This window comes from Sarcophilus harrisii, chromosome 1 (assembly GCF_902635505.1).
Source record: "Sarcophilus harrisii chromosome 1, mSarHar1.11, whole genome shotgun sequence".
Classification (NCBI taxonomy): Eukaryota; Metazoa; Chordata; class Mammalia; order Dasyuromorphia; family Dasyuridae; genus Sarcophilus; species Sarcophilus harrisii.
Window position 1 is genome coordinate 63,934,266 of NC_045426.1, and position 20,474 is coordinate 63,954,739.

Genomic DNA, 20,474 nt, shown 5'->3' on the forward strand with positions numbered 1-20,474 from the left:
TCGCACACGGGGTCCGGCCCCCCGCCCGCCTCTTTGTATCAAACATCCGGGTTTCCCCGCGGGCTCCACTTTGCCTTCGCGGCTCAGGAGCCATTTTGGACTCAGTTCAGCTCCCCCCACCCCCCTCCCCCGTTCCCGCCCCTCCCCCTCCCCGCGCTTCCCCCAGTCCTTTCATGGCCACTCCGGAGCTGGAGCTTGCACCGGCCTCTCTTCGTCGTCGTCTCGCTGTCCGCAGCCGCCGCCGCCGCCTTCTCCTCGTCCCTGCTTCCCGACCCCACCACCCGCTCCCCCGGCGTTCCCAGCTCCGCCGCGCTATGCCTGAGCCCGGCGCGCCGCAGCCCCCTCCGCCGCAGCCCGCGCCTCCCCGCTCCGCCGCCGCCCCCCAACCCAGCTGCCGCCCCCCGGCCGTCACCGCCGCCTCGCCCCGGAGCCCGGGCCGCAGCCGAAGCCTCAGCCACCTCCTGCACGTCTTGCGCGCTCCGCAGCTGCCCTGAGCTCCTTGCCTGAGCCCCGCAAACTTTGGGGTCTGGTGTGCGCCCCACGGCCCTGGCCCCTGTGCCCGCGGCGGCTCCGGACTCCCTCAGGACAAAGTCTCCCGGCGCGCGTGGGGAGGAGGCGAAGGAGAGCAGCCGCAGCAGCAGCCGGAGCTGGAGCAGCAGCAGAGGCAGCAGCAGCAACGCGCCCTCCGAGGGGCCAGGGCTGGCCCTGCGCTTGCTTCTCCCCCTCCCCCGGCCCAGCCAACCGGCCCGCCGAAGTAAAGGGAACCGGCCAGGAGCGCCACAGAGAGTGGAGCCGCTGGGTCGCAATTGACCGAAGCCCCTTCTTTGCCTGCACCCCGCAGGCTTCTTCCCGCCGCTCCCTTCTGGACTCTCTTTCTGGGGCTCCTTTCTGCCTCCTCCTCCTCCTCCTCCCTGCCGGCTCCCCGCGTGGCGCGCGGTGTTTTTGTCTTCGTGGAAAATGACGGCGCCTTGGGTCACTTTCGCCCTGCTTTGGGGGTCGCTTTGCGCAGGTGAGTGTTTGCGGGGCTTCTCGGGGAGGGGAAGGTAGAAGAGGTTCTAGCTCCGAGCTCTACTCGAGACTCCCATCATCCCGGACTCCCCAGACCCCCGAGGTCGGGTGACCTGGGATCGCTCTCTTAAGTTTCCAGTTCCTGGGGGGCTGGGGGGCGGGGCGGGGTGTGTGTTCGCGTGTCCGCGAGGCCCGCGGCGTGCGAAACTCGCTGCAATGTTTACCAACAAAGGAACTTCCACGAAACCTCGTTCTAGCACCTGTACCCTCTGTCCATTTCCCACTCCCAAGTGCTTCTTGTTTGGGGCGAAAACACCGAGTGTCGGAGAGGACCCAGGCAGGGCTGGCTTTTTCGCGTTTTCGCCGCTGCAGCCCGGCATGACTGGCCCCGGCTCGCGGGGGCCAGCTTTGCCGCGCGAGCTCGTAGCCTTTCGGGTCCCAGTTGGGGAGGGGGCGGCCGCGTGACCTGAGCTCCTGCAGGATTCGCGCTTCTTGGAGAGAATGCATTGTTGCTGAACAGGGTTCCAAACTGCCCTCGTGGAGGTCCTGGTGGCCCGTAAGCCCACCTTAAAGAAATATGCCCACAACCCGAAAGTCTTTTTCGGATGATGAGAGGCTCTGGGGAAGGAGAATGTTTGAGGTGATTTGTGGCGGGGTAAGCTAATTTGGAGTTGTAAAAACCAAACCCCGCCACGGCCGTTCCCCTGGCATGTGAAGGAGTCTGAGGTTTTTGTTTTTTGGTCTCTCCAACTATTTGCTAATTTATTGGACTCCGTTGCTGCTTTTGGAACGGGTAAAGGGGCGGAGCGGAGTGCTAGGCAAGTTAGCTTTAAACACCGGCAGAGGGAATGTCGAGATTGGGGACCCGTGGGGCTATTTTAAATTGTACCTCCCTACCCCTGGTTGAAAAAAGTGTTTGTCTTGGACTAAACAGGCGGTCTCTGCTGGAGCGGCCACTGGGCACCACGGGTTTCGGAGGGTGGGGGCTGGTGGATCTGGTTGGAAGGGAGGTGATTTTCAGCTGCCAGACCCCGGAGCGTTCTGGCTACGCTTTCGGGGTTCTCCCTGGAGCGATCAACGCGCGGAACCCTTTTTAATTCCCTTCGGCCCTCTCTGGGAGCTCAGCCCGGCGGCAAGGTACTGCCCCGCCCCCTCGTAATCCCTCGGCCCCTTGGGGCCGGGGGGGTCGCTTTAGTGGTTAGGGAGGGGATTGGAGTATTGCTGGAGGAGGTGGCCGGGCCCCAGATCTCGAGGCTCGGAGCGCAGCTGTGCGCGGCCGCTGCGCGGGGCCGGCTAGTGTTTAAGACTCGGGGGGAGGGGAGGAGAGGGGCGGGGCAGCAGAGGGGGAGGGGAGAAAAGGGGAAAAATAACAAGTCTCCCCTTTCGGGGATTGGCGAACAATGCTGAGTGTGAGAGCAGGCTCGCCTGCACACGCACACACGCACATAACACACACAAACGCGCGCGCGCGCACACGCAAACACACACACACACCATACCACACACCAACAACACGAACTCGGGATTCTTGACCGTCCCTTCCTCTCGCCCCTTTTCCTAGTCCTGTTCTGGCTAGTACTTTGCTTTGAACAGCGATGAATGTTGTACACTCTCTCAATTTCCCCCCACCCCAAAGTGATTTCCCACGGTTTAAGGCCCAGGGTCTGGCGTGCTTTGGATCGGGCCCTATGGGTGCAGCTGGATTTGGATTGTTTATGCGGGAAAGGAGGCCGAACTTGAAGGTTGCGTTCACCGAGTAGGGGTCCTACGTTGATTTCTCTTGATCTCCTCCTCCCTCCAGGGAGTGAATCGTCGGCCTGTTCTTTAGATTGGAGGGAACATCTAGGGTCCAGTAGCACATCTGGAGTCGTTTGGTTCTGGGCCGCTGGTGTTATGGTGTTTAGGAGATGGAGAAGTGTTAAAGCTCACTTGCCTATTTGAAGGAAACCGCTTAGCCACCCCCTCCACTCTTGGCCGAGAGGCGGAGCAGGGACACACCCCCGGCTGCGGGTTTGGTTTGGGGAAAGCCAGGGCTCGGGTCTTTGTTCCGAGCCCCCATTAAACATGCAGTGTTGTCCCTTGGGCCCTGGCTGCAGCGGTTCTGTTAGGAGTATGGGGAAGGCGCATTTTGGGGGGGCAAGAATCCAGAGGTATTCCCACTATGAGGGGTTTGTGGGATTTCATGAGCTGTTTGGATAGAAATTGTGCTGGAGCTAAGAATGCTATTGACCGAACTGGTCACTGCTTGTATGGGAATGGTGGGGGTGAGGGTTGTTGGTGGTAGAGAGGACCGGAGGATTGGTAGGCAACATACTTTACCCAAAAGGACCCCGAGTGGTTTCTGTTTGAAATGACAAGGCAATTTGAGAAGTGGATTTTTTTTTTCAGTATATCGATGCACTCCGTGGGGTGACTAGTTAGTTAACTATGTTGAATAAACCAGATGCGTTCTAGTAGTTCTTTCTGCTCCAACCAACACCTACTCCTCCTCCTTAATGCAGTGTTCCAAAAGTCTGAGCGCCGTTTTAAGCTTTAATTACTTAAAAAATCTACACTAAGATTTTTGGAGATTCCAGTATATACCTATATACCTAGCTGTGTACTAAATATTTTCTGCTCCCCCTCCTCCCAGACCATAGTCCTCGAATATGGATTCAGATCCGCCACAATTGGGGAAGGGACATTAGGAAATTAAAATTGCTTATGGGATATGGCAGGCACTCTTCTTAGTCTAGTTTCGGGCTAGAAGATTATTTTGGCAATAGTATGAATGAATTGGAGAGAGGAGAAATTGGAGTTTGAAGACTGTCACAGTAGTTAAGGACAAAAAGGTACTGAGGACTTGAATTAGAAAGCGATCTATCAGAGGACCCTAGGTCTAGAGCTGAAAGGAACTTTAGATGTCATTGAGGCTGTTTTTCTTTGCAATCCTACACATTTTATATATTGAAAACGTTATTCTGAGATGGGCACTACTGGGATGCTTCATGTTATCTTGATAGACCTTACTAGGCTGCCAAAAGGGTCTATGACACAAAAAAGGTTAATAATTCCTTCTAATATCTAATTAGATATTAGATCATAATATCTAATAACTAGATATTAGTTAGAGGGGGCAGAAAGAGGGAGAGGGACATGGTGACAGTTAGTGAAATTGCAATATACAGGGTCTCAGGATCATAAATCTGAAGTTAAAAGGGAACTGAGAGGTCTTTCACTTCAGCCACCTCATTTGCCCAGTAACCCTGTGATTCTAGAACCAGTGTTCTTTCCATTGTAACATGTTGATTGTCTGGCTAGTAGTGAAGAAGATACAATGATCAATGATGACTCCAGGGTCTTGGACCTTGAGAACTGGGGGATAATGGTGGTACCATAAACAGAAATTGGGAAGAAAAATTTATGAGGAAGATGTCCACTTTGGAGTATTTTGAGTTGAAGTATTGTAAAGCACTCTGATAAAGATGGCTGGTCAGCAGCAGTGGAATATGAGAAACTTTTTCAGGGAAGAGAGTCCCTTGTGTAGAAATGATCGTGAAAGTCCTGGAAAAGAAAGAGATCAAGAAAGGGTAAATAAATAAATAATGTGTCCAAGGATAGAACTTTGAGGAACAAATCGAGGAACAGTTTTATAGGAAGAAGCAGCAGTTGAAGTGGAAGAGGGAGGTCAGCGGTCAAACCTAACTTTTATAGATTACATCCGTTTTGTGATTCCATAGTCATGAAATTACATATAGCTTTAAATTACATATTTCCTGGAAACTGGCAAAAATTAAAAAAAAAAATTTGAATTAAACTCTTAAAAGAGCTCTAGAGGATACCACATTCTATACCTCCTACTTGATGGGAAAAGGGGAAAGAGTTGAGTTAATTTGCTTAATCAGTAAGCCCCAGGCAGGAGCTTTTCACTTGGTTTGGCATTTTGGATTAAACTAAATTTAGGAAAATCACCTATTGTATGTCTCCCTAGGAGATTCTGAATGTTGAAACTGAACTACTTGCATCCTCTTTTCTGGTTAAACTTCCTAATACCAGTACATTTTCATTTTACATAGTGTGTCAGTGCATTCGTGTGATGCTAGATCTAAATTAGAAGAGACTTTACTCACTCATTTTAGATATAGAAAAGCCAGAAAATGACTTTCCTAGGATCACTCAGCAAGGTGGGATTCCAGGTCCAGCACTCTTATCAACTATAAAAAAGATGCCTTGCTACACAGCCTGGTTCTGAGATTTACTACTTTGGCTAAATTACTTTACTTCTCCAGGAAACAATTTAGTCATACACAAAGATTGTGGTGGTTGTACTTCTTACCAGGATGATTATAACTCTGTTCACTTCTCTGTGGGTGTATATATTGAAAATCTCTCCCATCCTTCCCTTCCCCCCCCCCTTTTTATGTCCCCAAGCATTTTTTAAATTGGAAACTGGAGATAGACAAAAGTAAAACAGAACAACAGTCCTAGGTCACAGTGAACTAACTACCTGTGAGATCCAACATATAAACTCAGCACACAGTAAATGTAAATGCAAAAATTTTTTGTAGAGAAAGAGAGAACTAGAGTTGGCTCACCTAAAAGGAATCGAAAGTAAAGATGTTGAGGCAACATTGAAAAAGAGATTATGTTCTTGGATTGGGGAAAAGATTATTGCCCTAAAGGGAAGAAAGTGAATGCAGAGGTTGAGAAATAGTTTCTTTGAAATGTTTCAGTTGTTGTTGTTAACAACTTAAGTTGTTAAGTTGTGTCTAACTCTTCTTGACTTCATTTAGGATTTTCTTGGCATAAATACTGTAATAATTTATCATTTTCTTCTATAGCTCATTTGATAGATGAGGAAACTGAGGCAAACAGGGTCACACAGCTATTTTCTGTCTAAAAACAGATTTGAACTAAGGAAGATGAGTCTTCCTGACTCCTCGCTTGTTACTCTATCCACTTAACCTTCTTGGCTGGAATTAAGCTCAATGACTTTAAATATTAAACAGAAGGATTTGTATTTTATCCAAAAAGCAATGGGGAGCCACTTTTTGAGCAGGGAAAGTAACATATCTATGCTTTGTTAAGATTATATTTGGCAGCTTTGTGAAGGAGCTGATAGGAAATAGGGCGAATAGTTGAGAGGCCATAGCTATACAGGGTCCAGGAAACTGTTGAGAAGGACCAACCCTTGAGTGGCAGCCAATGTCAGGTCAGACGTGAGAGGGATTGTGAACAAGACTTGGTTCCTCACTGGATATGAGGAGTAAGAAGGAAAAATCAGGGATAATTCTGAGCTTGTAAATGTTATGTGACTGGAAGAATGAGAGGAAGGCTTCACTAGCCATTGTACATCTGGAAGATATCCCTTGGGAGGGGGCGGTGACAGTGACAAGTTTCATTTTGAACAAGTTGAGTTTGAGCTGTTTATAGGAGGGCCAGATTGTTCATTCGGGGAATTATCTCTGTAGAGATTTTAGGTGAAACCATGGGAGTTGATGAGATCACTGAGGAAAAAAAGAGAGCCTAGGAAAGACGCTGCAAAGGAGGGTGAGCAAAAATTATTAGATCCTAGCTTTGGAGCTGGAAGGAGGCTTGGAAAATAGGGAGGGCAGCACCCTTGTTTTAAATAGGGGGAAAGTCACATGACTAGAGCAAGATTTCTGGGCACGATTCGAACCTACTCCTTTTGGCTTAAAGTTCAATACTCTGCCTAGAACTGAGGGAAGGTAATAGGATTTGGTAATTGTCAAATTGTTGGAAATTGCTAGTGTAGGAAGCCAGACTGTAAGGAGTTGAGAAATTCATGAAAGGTAAGACAGCTGAAGCAAGGGGTGTAGGTGGCTCTTTCTGGGGGTTTGGTTGAAAAGAAGAAAGGGCAGTGTGTGGTAGGGGGTAATTCCAACTCCAGCATGGTTGTATGCCGCAGAAAGGGGAAAAGCACTTAAAGAAAAATTGCCATTTAGAGCTTGGCTCTAGAGCACAAGCGGAGGCAAGGAGAGGGGCCATCTTTTCTTCAGAGTCTGGGTGATAGGAGAAGTATGAGACTGGAACGGGGTGACTGAGCATTGATCTCCAGAGGTTTTGAGGTATAAAATAGTAGAGAAAAGGTTTCTTTAAACTGGGTAGCTACTATTTTTCCTATGAAGGAGGAAATGAAGTCCAGCTTGGGAGGGGGGTACCATTTAGAAGGCTTAAAGAAAGTTGTGGGGAGTATTGTGGAGAGGCAATTAAGGAAGAATTTAAAAGGATTGCCACAGGGTAGTGAGGGCCCAGTTGAATTTAGATAACAGGAATTTTTAGTGTTAACAATTCTGCTGCTTTGGAGTAAGCTGGGGAATGTTGGGGGTGGGGATATCCCAGTTAAGGGGTTTGACCCAGGTATAAGCAGAATAGGATAAAAGGGGTAAGAATTCAAGAACAGGGTTTGCTTTAAAATGGCTAACCAAAGGAATAAGGAAGATGTGTTCAGAGTTAGGAATAATTCCAGGTCTTTGTAAGAATGAAAAATAGATTGAGTGATCCAGAAGAGAAGGAATGGTAATAGGTTGTGAATGAAGAATCTTGGTGGTCATTCAGACAGTGTAAAACATTTAGGAATGATGATAAGATCAAAGCTTGGACAATTTCTGTGTGAGGTTGAATTGGTGTGAGGTACAAGTCAGAGTTGGAGCTTGAACTGGGAAGTCAGAGGGTATTGATTAAAATCCCTAGTTGTCAAGGTAGAGGTTGGGGTGGGGTGAAAAAATGCCTTGAGAAAAGGAAGAAAATGACCTGGAGATTGGGAGATAATGGTCAGTCAGCAGACATTTATTGAGCTCCTACAATGTGCCAGGAACTATGCTGAACACTAATTGCAACAAATATCTGGATAGGGTGATGAGGGAGATAGCAATTTTTCCTCCTTTAAGATTGACTCAGTGTTGGCAACAGAGGCAGGCTGTGGAGTTGGCAAAGAGTAGCAGAGAAGGCTAAAGAGAAAATGACTTTCCTAGGATCACTTGGCAAGGTGGGATTCCAGAGGGCCCATGCATCCACCCCACTAGTGGTGTGAGTTTTTCTCCAGGAAGGAAAAGCATTGGTAGGAATATAATATTTTAGGAGAAAGATTTTAAAAGTGTTTGACAGAGGCCATTCATTTAGAACTGGAAGGGACTTTGAGAAAGGTCAGTGAGCTGACACTTGCTCCCCGTTTTTATATCAGGAAACTGAAACATTTGAATGACTTGTCTGGGATCCCATAGCTAATAAGCTTGTGAGGCAGAGGATTTCAATCCAGTCCTTCCTGAAGACAAGTCCAGATGCCAGATATTTACTGTCTCTAAAAAAAAAATTTGTTAAGAATAGAAGGTCCCAGGAAAGAAAAGGCAGAAAAGTAGTATTTGGGAAAAGACTAGGATTAAAAATGAGTGGTGATAGGAATTTAGGAAAAATATGTTTTTATGTAGTTAATGGGACTACCTCAGGGATTAGGGAAAGAAGAGAGGAAAGTTTGTTAATTTAGGACTGAGACTGTGGTCCTCAATTGATGGACAATCTTTCAGGCTCCAGGGCCTGATTCATCTTCACCATCACCATCCTTTTTTTTTTTTTTTTTTTGCCTTCTCCCAAAAGGTCCAGAGATGATGCAAGTCTAAAGGTAGCCTAGACTGGGAGTGTGTATTTGGTCCTGGTTGAGCTTGGTTTGTGTGGCCCCTCCCTCCCCTGACAACCAGAAATCTGGTGTCTGGTGGTAAGTAAGAGACTTTTCCCTTTGTGGCTTCTCTCAGATCTTTTTGAGAAACAGGGCTCAGTAAGTGGTGCCTCCATGTGTGGAAGGAAGTTGAAGCCTAAATCCAGTCCTTGGGTGCTTAGTGTAAGGAAGGACTTGTGTTGTTGTGGTACTAAAGGCAGTGTGGGTCAGTGGAAGAAGAGAGCCCAGGCCTGCCTCAGTTTTCCTTACAGATACACAGAAGAATGAAGTCTCTCGAGGACAGGAACATTCATTATCTTCCATTTTTATGAGTTAATTTGAATTGGTCTTGAATTCAAATCATGAATTCCCAGATTCCAGATCTGTCCCTTGCCAGCAGTTAGTTGAGTGACCTTGGGCAGATTATTCATTCTAAGCCTGTGAGATGGAAGAAAACCTTTATTTTGCTACTTGAGAGGCTGGCTTAGTGTTTAAAGAGCTGATCTTGAAGCCACAAGGACTTGAATTCAAATCCCACTTTAGACACTTTCATGACCCTGAGCAAGTTAAGTATATAGAGAAGATATTAGTGTAAATTAGTAGGAGATTCCTCTGTTAATGGGATCAATAGTCCAATTTCTAGTTCCTGCTTAGTCTTTCATCCCAATATTGAGAGACAGAAAAATACACACACACACACACACACACACACACACACACAAAATATATCATACACATTTATTAGGAATTAAGTTACTCTGGTTAAGTTCTAGGAATGCAAATATACAACAAATATTCTGCTTATAAGTGAATGTAAACCAAAGTGGAGTCAGAAATTTTCTGACCAGTTCCTATTTGAGCAATCTATTTCTTTTTAAAATTAAAAAATATATTATTATAAAAATTCTAAACTATTTTAAATTTTTAAAAATTCTTTTTTTTCTTGCTTCCACCAGCTTCTCTAATTTAAAAGAAAAGCAAACCCCTTTCTTTAAATAGTATTTTTTTTCAAATACATGTAAAAATAGTTTTCAACATTTAAAAAAATTTTTTTTGGTAAAACTTTTGTGATCCCAATTTTTCTCCCTGTCTCCCTTGTTTCTCCTCTCCACAAAATAGTAAGCAATCTGATACAGGTTAAATATGCACAGTTTTTAAAAACATATTTCCATATTTGTCATGTTGTCCAAGAAAAAGCAGATCAAAAGGAGAAAAAACACAAGATGGAAAACAAAAGCAAACAAAAGAATAGCAACAAAAAGTGAAAACATGATGCTTCATTCCACATTCAGACTTCACAATTCTCTCTCTGGATGTGGATAGCATTTTCCATCCCAATTGAAATTGCCTTAAGTCACCTCATTGTTGAAAAGCACCAAGTCCATCACAGTTGATCATCACATAATCTTGTTGCTATGTAAAATATTCTCTTGGTTCTGCTCACTACACTCAGTATCAGTTCATGTAAATCTTTCCAGGCTTTTCTGGAATCAGATTACTCATTTCTTATAGAACAATAAAATTTCATTACATTCATATACCACAAATTATTCAGCCATTTCTCAACTGATGGACATTCACTCAGTTTTCAGTTTCTTGCCACTACGAAAAGAGCTGCTGCAAACATTTTTGCACATGTGGATTCTTTTTCCTCTTTTATGATCTCTTTAGGATACAGACCCAGTAGAAACACTGCTGGATCAAAGGGTATGCACAGTTAGAAAGCTCTTTAGGCATAGTTCCAAATTGCTCTACAGAATGGTTGGATCATTTCATGATTCCACTAACAATACATTAGTATCCTAATTTTTCCACATCTCCTCCAACATTTATAATTATCTTTTCTTGTCATTCTAACCAATCTGAGAGGTGGGAAGTGGTACTTCAGAATTGTCTTAATTTGCATTTCTCTAATCAATAGTGATATAGAGCATTTTTTCATATGACTAGAAATTTCTTCTTCTCAAAATTGTCTTCACATCCTTTGACCATTTATCAAATTGGGGAATGGCTTGTATTCTTATAAATTTGAGTCTCTATATAGTTTATTTATTTACATCTACATATTATTATAGTAGACATATATATAAATTTGAGTCTCTATATAGTTCTCTATATATTTTAGAAATGAGGCTTTCATCAAAAACACTGGCTATAAAATTTTTCCCCAGCTTTCTCTTTCTCTTCTAATTTTGGTTGCATTGATTTTAAAACAAAATCCTTTTAAGAAGTATTTGTCTACAAGCAAAACACATTGTCTATGTTCAAAAAAGGATGCCATATGCTGCTACTTCAATTTATCACCTCTCTATAATAAGGTGTAGGGACCTTAATTCAGGATCCATCTTCTGGAATCATGGTTGATCATTTGCATTAATCAGAGTCCTTAAATCTCTCAAGGCTATTTGTCTTTGCAGAATTGCTATTGCATAAAATATTCTAGTTCTGCTTATTTCATTGTCAATCAATTCATACATACCTTACAATTCATAAAAAAAATCTTCCCTGTCTTCTCAGAACCCATTCTGTTCATTATTTTCTAAAACACAATACTATTATATTGCAGTCACATACCATAATTTGTTTCATCCAGTTCTTTACTACCCCAAAAGAGCCACCATGTATTTTTTTGTATACGTGGATTATTTTTCTCTTTCATTGATCTCTTTGGTGACATACCTAGCCATGATATCAGTGAGTGAAGGCCCAGTTTTTTAAACTGTGGTTTCTAACCCCAGATGGGGTTTTATAACTGAATTGGGAAGGGTTGCAAAATTATGATTTTTGATCAGTAAATATTTGATTTGTATGACTTTTATATACCCATATACGTTGGTCATGTAAAAATTTCTCAGATGAAAAGGAAAAATTTTAGAGAAAGTTTAGGAAGCCCTGGGTGAAGAGCATGAATATAGTTTAGTGGCAATTTAGTGACTTCTGGGATGTAATTCCAAATTGATTTCCAGAATGGATATCCCATTTCATAGCTCTACATTTCTGTTTTTATAAAAACCCCTCCAACATTTGTCATTCCTTCCCCCTATTTTTTTTTGAATCGGTGTGAAGTAGAAACTCACTTGTTTTAATTCAAATTTCTCTAAGTATAAATGATATAGAACAACTTTTCATGTCTGTTGACAGCTCAGATGTTCTCCTTTAAGAATTATCTGTTTATATTCTTTGACCATCAGTTGAGGAATGACTCTTATTAGAAGTTTTTGAAATGATACATGTTTATCAGAGAAATTTTGAGTAGTCTTTTTCAGAGTTCTCTGTGTTAAATGCTAAATCTCATAAGTAAGACCTTTAAGATCCAGTGTAAAGAATATATAGATCTGAGAAAGATCCATAGCTTCTTAGGGAATTCCAAATTTGAGAACTCTTTCTACTCAGGAATACATTTGTAACTTTATGCAAACTTCTTTGGATAACAGTAATCACTCATCTGTCTTAAGAAAAGGTTAAGTCCTAGAGAGTTCTTGAAGCACAGAGAAATTCAATGACTTGCTCCATATCATATATCCTATTAAGTATTAGAGAACTTGAACCTGGAATGTTTATGATTTTAACCCAGCAGTGTACCCACCAATTCCCATGCTGCATCTTGAGTAAAGAAATTACATAGAAAAATTCTGACTTTGGCACAGTTTGAAGTAGTAGTTTTTTTTTTTTTTTGTTTGTTTGTTTGTTTGTTTTTTGTTTTTTTGGTTTTTTTTGGAAAAACCTGCACCATGTAGTGGGGTGTGGGTTATCATTGGGGAAAGGAAATCATGTCTTAATTTGGAACACCCCAGTTCGACAGTTTTTCCTGGTGGCTCTGTGATACAATTTTTTAAAAAAAGGAAACCATTGCCCTTGGGAATGAGGGGCATTAGTCTTGCTCAAAAGAAGTTCTTTCCTAATTAAAAGAAACAGCTCATTATTGTGATATGTAAAAGGCAAGTTGTTTTCTTATCAGAATCATGGCTGGTACTGAGATTGTATTCTAAGAAGGTCGCAGCTGATCCTGAGATTTTCCTGATTTGTTTTTTTCCTCTGTTACTCTTCCCAATCCCTTCTTTAAAAGTGAAAGCCTAACCGATTTAATTTCTTGGTTAACTATGGGCAGTTGTGTGTCTAATTTTGAGGCAGAGGGTGCTTGTAATCAAACACTGTGACTCAGGGAATAGCAATCCCCCAGGTGCAGTTTGTACCTGGAAAATAAAATGGTTAAGAAAAAGGCAAAAAAGACATAAGGAATTCTTCAACTCAGAGTATATTATTTCTTCAAAGTTTGTAAGTCAGTTCCTTTGAGCCCTGTTTCTTATAGAAACTGTGCTCCCAGGCCAGCCCTCAAAAGCTTATTTAACTTTGAATTAAGCTGAACTACAAATTGAATAGTATTAGTGGAAGTTCTGGGCCTGTGTGGCAAGCGGGAAGGGACTGTGTGCCCTGCCAGATGGAGGTGGTGCAGTAGGTAAAAGCTTTGCACTTGGGAGTCAGGAAAATCTGAGTTCAAATGTGGCCAATTATTTACTAGCTGTGTTATTCTTGGGCAAATTTTCTCCCTCAGCCTCAGTTTCCTCATCTGTTAGGATAAAATGAAATAATATTTGTGAAGCGCTTTGCAAACCTTAAAGTGTTTTCTAAATTAGTGCTAATGTAAGGAGAATTAGTCTATTCTGGCCTTAGGCAGAATTTTGAAACAGAAGAATCTTGTCTTTAATGCTCCTCCTATCCTTTCTTTGTCCCTTTCTTGTCTCCTGAGGTCTTGGTCTTCAGCCCCAGATAACTTTCCTCTCTCTCCAGCCAAACCTTTTGCTCCTTTCCTTCCTCACTTGACTGGCTGTTAAGATGAAAGCAATCTAAAGTAATTCACACTGATGAGAAAGGGAAGCTAGTCACCCCCAAATGAATCTCTCATTAGTGCATTTTCAGGCATTGTGACAGAATGAAGTGTGAACATATTTAGTCTCCTGTATGAGAAGCTGTTTTTTAGTTGTGGGGACCAGGGCTATTCTGGTGAAGAATCTGTCCTGGAGCTGTCCCCACTTTTTCACAGTTTCTTTCATTTTCTCATTTATGAACCCACCAATTCTTTTACAGAGTACTAAATGTTTATGTTCTTAATAACCCAATGGAAGTTCCAACCAAAAAATAGATCTCGAGAAATATTTTATGAGTGGCTCCCACACAGGGTTATCTATAAGGTTTGAGGGAGGGAGAGAACAGAGGACTGCTTTTGTTTGTTTTTTGTACTTTTCTTCCCTCAAAGAGTAATAATAGCATATAGGGACTTAATAAGAATGATTGGGGACTTTCCTTTCCTTCTCATGCCCTCTCCTTGGGACAAGATTTGTCTGGGCTTGAGCATTTGGGACAGAATAGGCCCACTAAGGCAGAGTAGATGACCTGGGGAGGGATACTTCCAGCCATGACTAATGAAAGAAAACTATATAACACTGAGGAGATCCAAGAAAGTAGACCATTGGTGACAAGTGGGAGTGTTCTAAAGGAGAAACATTGTTGGAGGTGTCAGGTATCAGGCAACCAAAGTCCAAGTAGATAGATTCAGAGAGATCTGTTAGCAGATGGCAAGGAGATTGAGATTCAGAGGACAGAATTTCATTCTCCTTCTAAAACTTAGCAAAGTAGAGAGGGCTTCAGTGTTACAACTCTAATCAGTGGATAAGCATTTATTAAGAGTCTTACTGAGTCCCAGGCTCAGGTAGGTGCTGGGGATCCTGAAGCAGAAATGAAAAAAATCTCTACCCTGAAAAAGCTCACATTTTATATGGTGTAGGGAGGGGATACACAATGGGTACATATACAGATATTTACCAGATAGATCTAAGATAATTTTGGGAGAGGAGGGAATTTCTAGAGCTGTGGGGAGGAATCTGGAAAGGTTTTATGGAGAGGTACCTTCTGACCTGAGCTTCAAAGAGAACTAGGGAATTGAAATGAGAGGTATTGGGTCCTATATAGGAGTCCAGTATACAAGGGCAGCTAGGTGATCCAGTGGATAGAGTGTAGGTACAGGAATCAGGAGGACCTGAATTCAAATGTATCATCACACACTTATTAACTGTGTGACTCTGTGAAGTCACTCAGTTTTCTCATCTATAAAGTGAGCTAGAGAAGGAAATGGCAAACCACTTTCTGTATCTTTGCTAAAAGTCAAATGGGATCATGAAGAATCGGTCATGGCTGAAATGACTCAACAACATAAGAGCAAATTATACTGCAAATGGGTTACAGCATAAGGTACTGGATCACAAAGATCCAGTTCAGTAGCCCAGAACCAGTATATAAAGTCTATAAGGCTGTTTCGAAGTTAAGCTTTACTTTCATGGGACTCTTATCTCTCCACTGCCTGAGACTTGATTGATCCCAGAGCCTAGCCTATAGGTGGGAGCAAGAGGGCTACCAGAGAAGGAAGCAAGGATGATCTTAAAAGTTTTCTTATCAATTAAATGGGAGATAGAACTGTCTGTTTATACTGCCCATCCTCCTTCCTAAAGAGAGGTTCCCATTTTAGCTTCTAGATATAGACAACTCTTGATTAAAAATTTTCAGTCTCTTTAATCAGTAGCTACTGTGCAAAAACCTCCATTTAGCTCCTGTGATATCACTTACAATGGATCCCCATTGCCTCTGGCATCAAGTAACATTCAAGGCCCCAATAGAGCTCTCTTCTGCCAGTGCCATCTTCATCTCCATCTCCATCCCTCCAAGTAGTCAGGTACCTAATGCCTTTTCACACACAGACTATATTTATTCCTGCCTCTTGGCCTTTACTTACATTGATCTTTACATACTTAAAAGACTTTCTTCCCTTCTCCCTGCCCAAGGATTCTTTTATAGAGAGTTTACTTGTTTTTAAAGTACAAATTCAGAAACAAGTAGTAATGTGCATAAAACCATGTAGTTGAAATCCTGAATTCAAATCCCATGCAGATACTTAATACTTGAATAGCAGTATGATTCTAGGCAAGTAACTCAGCTTCATTTGTCTCACTTTCCTCAGCTGAGCAAATATCACCTACCTCCCAGGGCTGTTGTAAAGATAAAATGAGAAAATATTTACAGTGTTAAAGCTCTACAAAAATGCTACTTTTTATTATGGCTGCAAAGTGGCAGATTTCAGCTTGATATTAGGAAAAAAGCAAACAAATTTCCTAATGTTTTAGTCCAAAATATCGAAAGATCTGTGATTTTATTAACGTGAATATATCCCTTAACTATACAGAGCACTTATCTTTATGCTTGCTTGTTCTGGGAGACTTGTCTTTGCCTTCTCAGAAATTTGTCCCAAGGGTTCCAAAGTGCTGAAAGGCTTCCCCTCCACATCCTCTTGAGAATTTGAACAGGCCTGCCTCCTCAGTAGCAGAGTCTTCCATAATAGAGGTCTGCAAGATATTAGCGGTTGGCCCCCCTGTCAAAATGTGTATGAGGGTTTGGGATATGGGCCAGATTCTCCTAGGGTTGGACAGGTACAGATGGGTGACCCTCTGCGTCATTGGGAAGCACATATGAGATTACAGATCCATTTGGAGTACAACTCCCAGGGCATTTCCCCTTAAATCAATTTGAAATTTATCTCTCAACAACTATTGCTCATTGTTTCTGGTTCAGCCTTCTTTATACAACAGAGAAACAGAGAGAGGAGGGAAAGTTAGTGTTCTAGAGGGAATTCCTGTTCATACATACCACTTGGACTAGATAATCCCTGGGTCCCCTCCAAGGTAGAGGCTCTGTAATAGTTGTCTAGCATCTAAATTATGTTTTGTCTCCTGTCAGAGGCTGGCTATTCTGGAGTTTCTTTATGTAGATCTTTGGAACATATAGGATAATTCCCTTTGATATTTAATTACTGCTTCATACTTCACAAAGTCATTGTGAAAAATTGTTTTATAAAACTTAAAGGACAGTAGAATGTCATGAGATTGTTGATAGCTGATATCTAATGTCTCTTCTTGCTTTACATAAATCTGGTATTATCACTGAGCATGTTGGAAAGGTAGCATCATCTCCTATAAAGAGCAATGAATTGAGAATTTGAAGATCTGGATTCAAATCTCACTTCACTACCTTTATTAGGCCTTTGTTTCCTTGTCTGTAAAATGAGAGGATCAGATCAAATGGCTTCTAAGGTCTTTTTCAGCCCTAATTTTAAGATTTGGTCACTCTCAAAAAAAAAATCTAGTTTCTTTAAGAGCAAGCTCTTTGTATATTCTACTTCCCTTAGTTCAACACAATGGCTGTGCTAACTTACAGTAAAAGAAAGACATAGGCTATTAAGTTGGGGACAGAGGTCTCTTTCTTTGTACTGTGCAGCCTCATTGTGACTGACTTCTCATGATGGCACATTTGTTATTTGGAGAATGAGGGCTGTAGGAAAAGGCTTTTGCCTTGCTAAGAATGGAGGCAGAATTTTACTTTCTGTTCATCTCCACACTCACCTGTAATCAAGGGTAATGATCAGACTTGGGCAGTTAACTTGGAACTTCCTAGAGGAAGATCATAGATTAGAGCTAGAAGAGGCCTTAGAGATGATCCAGTTCAGCTTCCTAATTTTGCAGAAAAGGAAGCTGAGGCCCAGAATAGCTGATGACTCTCCCAACATCATATTGAGCAAGGCTCAGTTCTCTTTTCATTAAACCATGCAGACTCTACAAAATAATTGTGAGCACTGGAACAATAACTCCTTGTAAGAACAAGGAATGCTTCCTATAAGGGATGGCCCTTGAAATGAACTTTGAAGGCTGTGCAAATCTCTGTAAGAGATTTGAAGTGAGGAGCGTTTTATGAAATATAGATAAATAATTATGTAACATGGTAGTTAGAGAAGAGCAAAGGAGGGTAGGGAGGGAATGGTATTCATGAAACATTTGTGGAGGTTCACAAAATCACAAATTGAGAACTAAGAAAGAATTGTGGAGATTAGTTACTACCATTCTCCCATTCTGTAGCTGAGGAATTGAGGTTCCAAATCACCCAGAGGTGACTAGACCCTTAATTGAGATGCCCAGACTCCTAATCCGATCTTCATTTCAGTGTACTAACCATACCTGAGCTGGGTTGTGAATGCAAGAGAAGCATTTCAGTCTTCAGAGATATGGAAGGGGGGCTGATCACCACCCTTGCCCTTTGCCCCCAAGAGAGGCTGCTGTTGACAGGAATTCGTAACTGCTCATTTGACAGGTATGCAAGAAAATAGGTTGAAGTAAAGCTTGAAAGGTGAGGTAAGTTGAAGTCAGATTGTAAATGGCTTTGCACACCATATTGAGATGTTAATATTTTATCCTAAAATAATTGGATGGATTTTTTTGATTTTTTTTTTTTGAGGAAGAGTAACATTGAATAGATCTCTGTGTCTCAAACAGATATGTATAGGATGAGGAGAGAAACTGGAAATAGTTAAACTGCTAGAATCCAGATGAGAGTTGATCATTGCTTGAATTGGGATGCTGGTGATATCAATGGAGAGGAGTGGATATGTGAGAGATTTTTGAAGTAGAATTAATATTTGATGCCTCATTGAGATGTATAGTAGGGGTTAGGGAAGAAAAAAAATCTGAGTTTTGAGGATAGATGACTGGACAGAAATAAGCAAATTTGAAGGATTGAGAGGTTTTGGGTAAAGACATTGAGTTTAGTTTTAGATATGCTAAATTTTAATCTAAGTACAGAAAAAGTCTGCATATATTTATGGTAAAAAGGTTTTCATTAACTTAATATGAGCTGGAGGTATTTGAGGGATGTCTGGAATAGTAGCGCTTGCCCATTACACTGTGGTGTCCCTATCAGCTAGAGGCCCTAGGCTAGGCAGCTCCAGGAAGGAAAATCTGAATTTTTTTATTATTTTTTACCAAGGAGAATCCCAGGAACCAGAGAGTATTTTTTCAGTTTTGTCTTTTTATTATATTCAGCTAAGTGCTTAGCAGAGTGCTCAGCACCTGCCTAAGGGGTGCCTAATAAATGCTTGTTTAATTGGTTTCTCTGACCAGTTATGGTTTAGGTCTGATACTGTTGGCAAGCCTCTTAAATCCGTGGGCTCTGGTTTTTTGAGTATCGAATTAAAGTTTCCCTTCTAAACATTTTAGTCAGGTAAATGGCAACTGGCTTCTCCAAAGCCCTAAGCAAAATGCCTTTTCAAGAAAATATGTTAAATGTGCAAATTTTAAGTCTATAATTAGTGAGTAAGGAGCCCACTAATTCTTCTCTGTTAACGCCAGAGAATCCAGTTGTCCTTGAGTTTTCCTAGTGCGAGCATCAGGTTACATGGAAGGCAGTCATTGGGTGGCCTGGCCAGCCTCTAACTTTGCTCAGGTTTGACATGTATCTCTCCCTCCCACACACAATGTTAGTAACTTGTAGCAGAGGCTTCTCTGTGCCAGCCACAGCTCCTTCAGATACACTCGTCCCTGTTTTCCCACACTTGCTCTAGTCAGAGCTGATCACTTGGGGACCTGTGGTCAGACATTCTGGGGCTCTGGGCGCTGGGAGCAAGGGCTCGCCTTGTGAAGTAGCAGGTATGCCCTTTCTCTGGAGTGGGCCTGGAAACCATGGTGGAAAACCCAAAAAGGATTTCCTGGAAGGAGGTAAATTGTTATGTCATGGTAATTATCCTTTGACTCAATTCATATTCTTTTATAGTGAAGTAGCAAGTTCATTTGCATTGTTTCTGTTGCTTTTGATATGGCTGGCTTTGCTAACCCAGATTGTTGGAGTTCTGTTGTTTGGGGGTTGGGAGGAGATGGAATTTCTGGGTCTTTGATTTCCTCCCTGTTGGGAACCCCAAGAAGGAAAACTCCTTCCATTAAAACACCTTTCATAACTTTTGTCTTAAAAGAATTGCCTGGGGGCACTTAGAAGGTCTGATCTGCTGTAGCAAGTCTGTTTTGGAGGCAGGGCTCAAATTCAGGTGTCCATGTGTCAGAAGCTGAGCTTCTATCCACTTCCCCCCCTTATACTTAGTCTCTCTTAATTAGACAGTAAACTCCATGAAGGAAAGACCTGTACATGGTGCAAGCTAGGGCAGGGCATGGAAGGTCTGGGCACCCAGGAGAAGCTAGGTGAATTCTTTTGAAGGATTGGATTCTTGAAGGATTGGAGGCAAGATATGCCTCCAGTAATTTCTGGCACTTGGGAATGTAGGCCCAGTGCAGGTGGTTTAACTGTATGATCTCCCAATAGCCTCTCCTTGTGGCTGTGTCTGTGGAGCTGTTCGGTGAATGTTGAATGGATGAATGAGACTTAACTTCCCCAGCACTTTTGTAACACTGTTTATGGTTTAGAAAACTTAGGTGCAGCTGCAGGGTGTTTTTTCCTTTCCCTGTCATGAGGCAGAGTTTCATTTTGGTACCTTCATATTTACTTTGTTCAGAACTTACAGAGTAGAATCCAAGCATATTCTGCCAGGGACCATCCTCCCTGGTCTAACTCTCCTTAATCAGTTCTAGGAAGGTACCATTCAGTTAACCAAATATTAAGCATCTCCTATGTGCCCAGGACTGTGCTAGGTTCCTGTGGGAAGATATAAAATTTAGATAAAATTCAGAGACTATGTTACTACTAGCTGTAGCTGTAGCATGTTACCACTGTGCATCAGTGTTATGCTTTAAATAAGTAAGGTTCACAATGTTATTATAAAATGAGGATGCTTGGAAAACCTAAATGTGGAATATTCCTTTATAGAAATTCAGCCTCTTCTCTTATTTTAATTTTTTTCAACTTAATAGTGTTTAATTTTTATCAATTATATATAAAGATTGTTTTCAACATTTACTTTCATAAAATTTTGATTTCCAATTTTTTTCACCTTTCTTCT

At 42.2% G+C, this 20,474-nt stretch overlaps 1 protein-coding gene across 1 annotated transcript in view; it reads left to right on the forward strand.

Annotated features, from left to right (window-relative positions):
- The first annotated feature begins 405 nt into the window (after positions 1-405).
- The window catches only part of ACVR2B (activin A receptor type 2B), an 85,830-nt gene continuing 65,761 nt past the window's right edge, over positions 406-20,474 (forward strand). Inside the window, exon 1 of the mRNA XM_003762522.3 lies at positions 406-1,009. Coding sequence (XP_003762570.1) covers positions 958-1,009 — 52 coding nt within the window. The 5' untranslated portion in view covers positions 406-957. The remainder of the gene's footprint in view (positions 1,010-20,474) is intronic.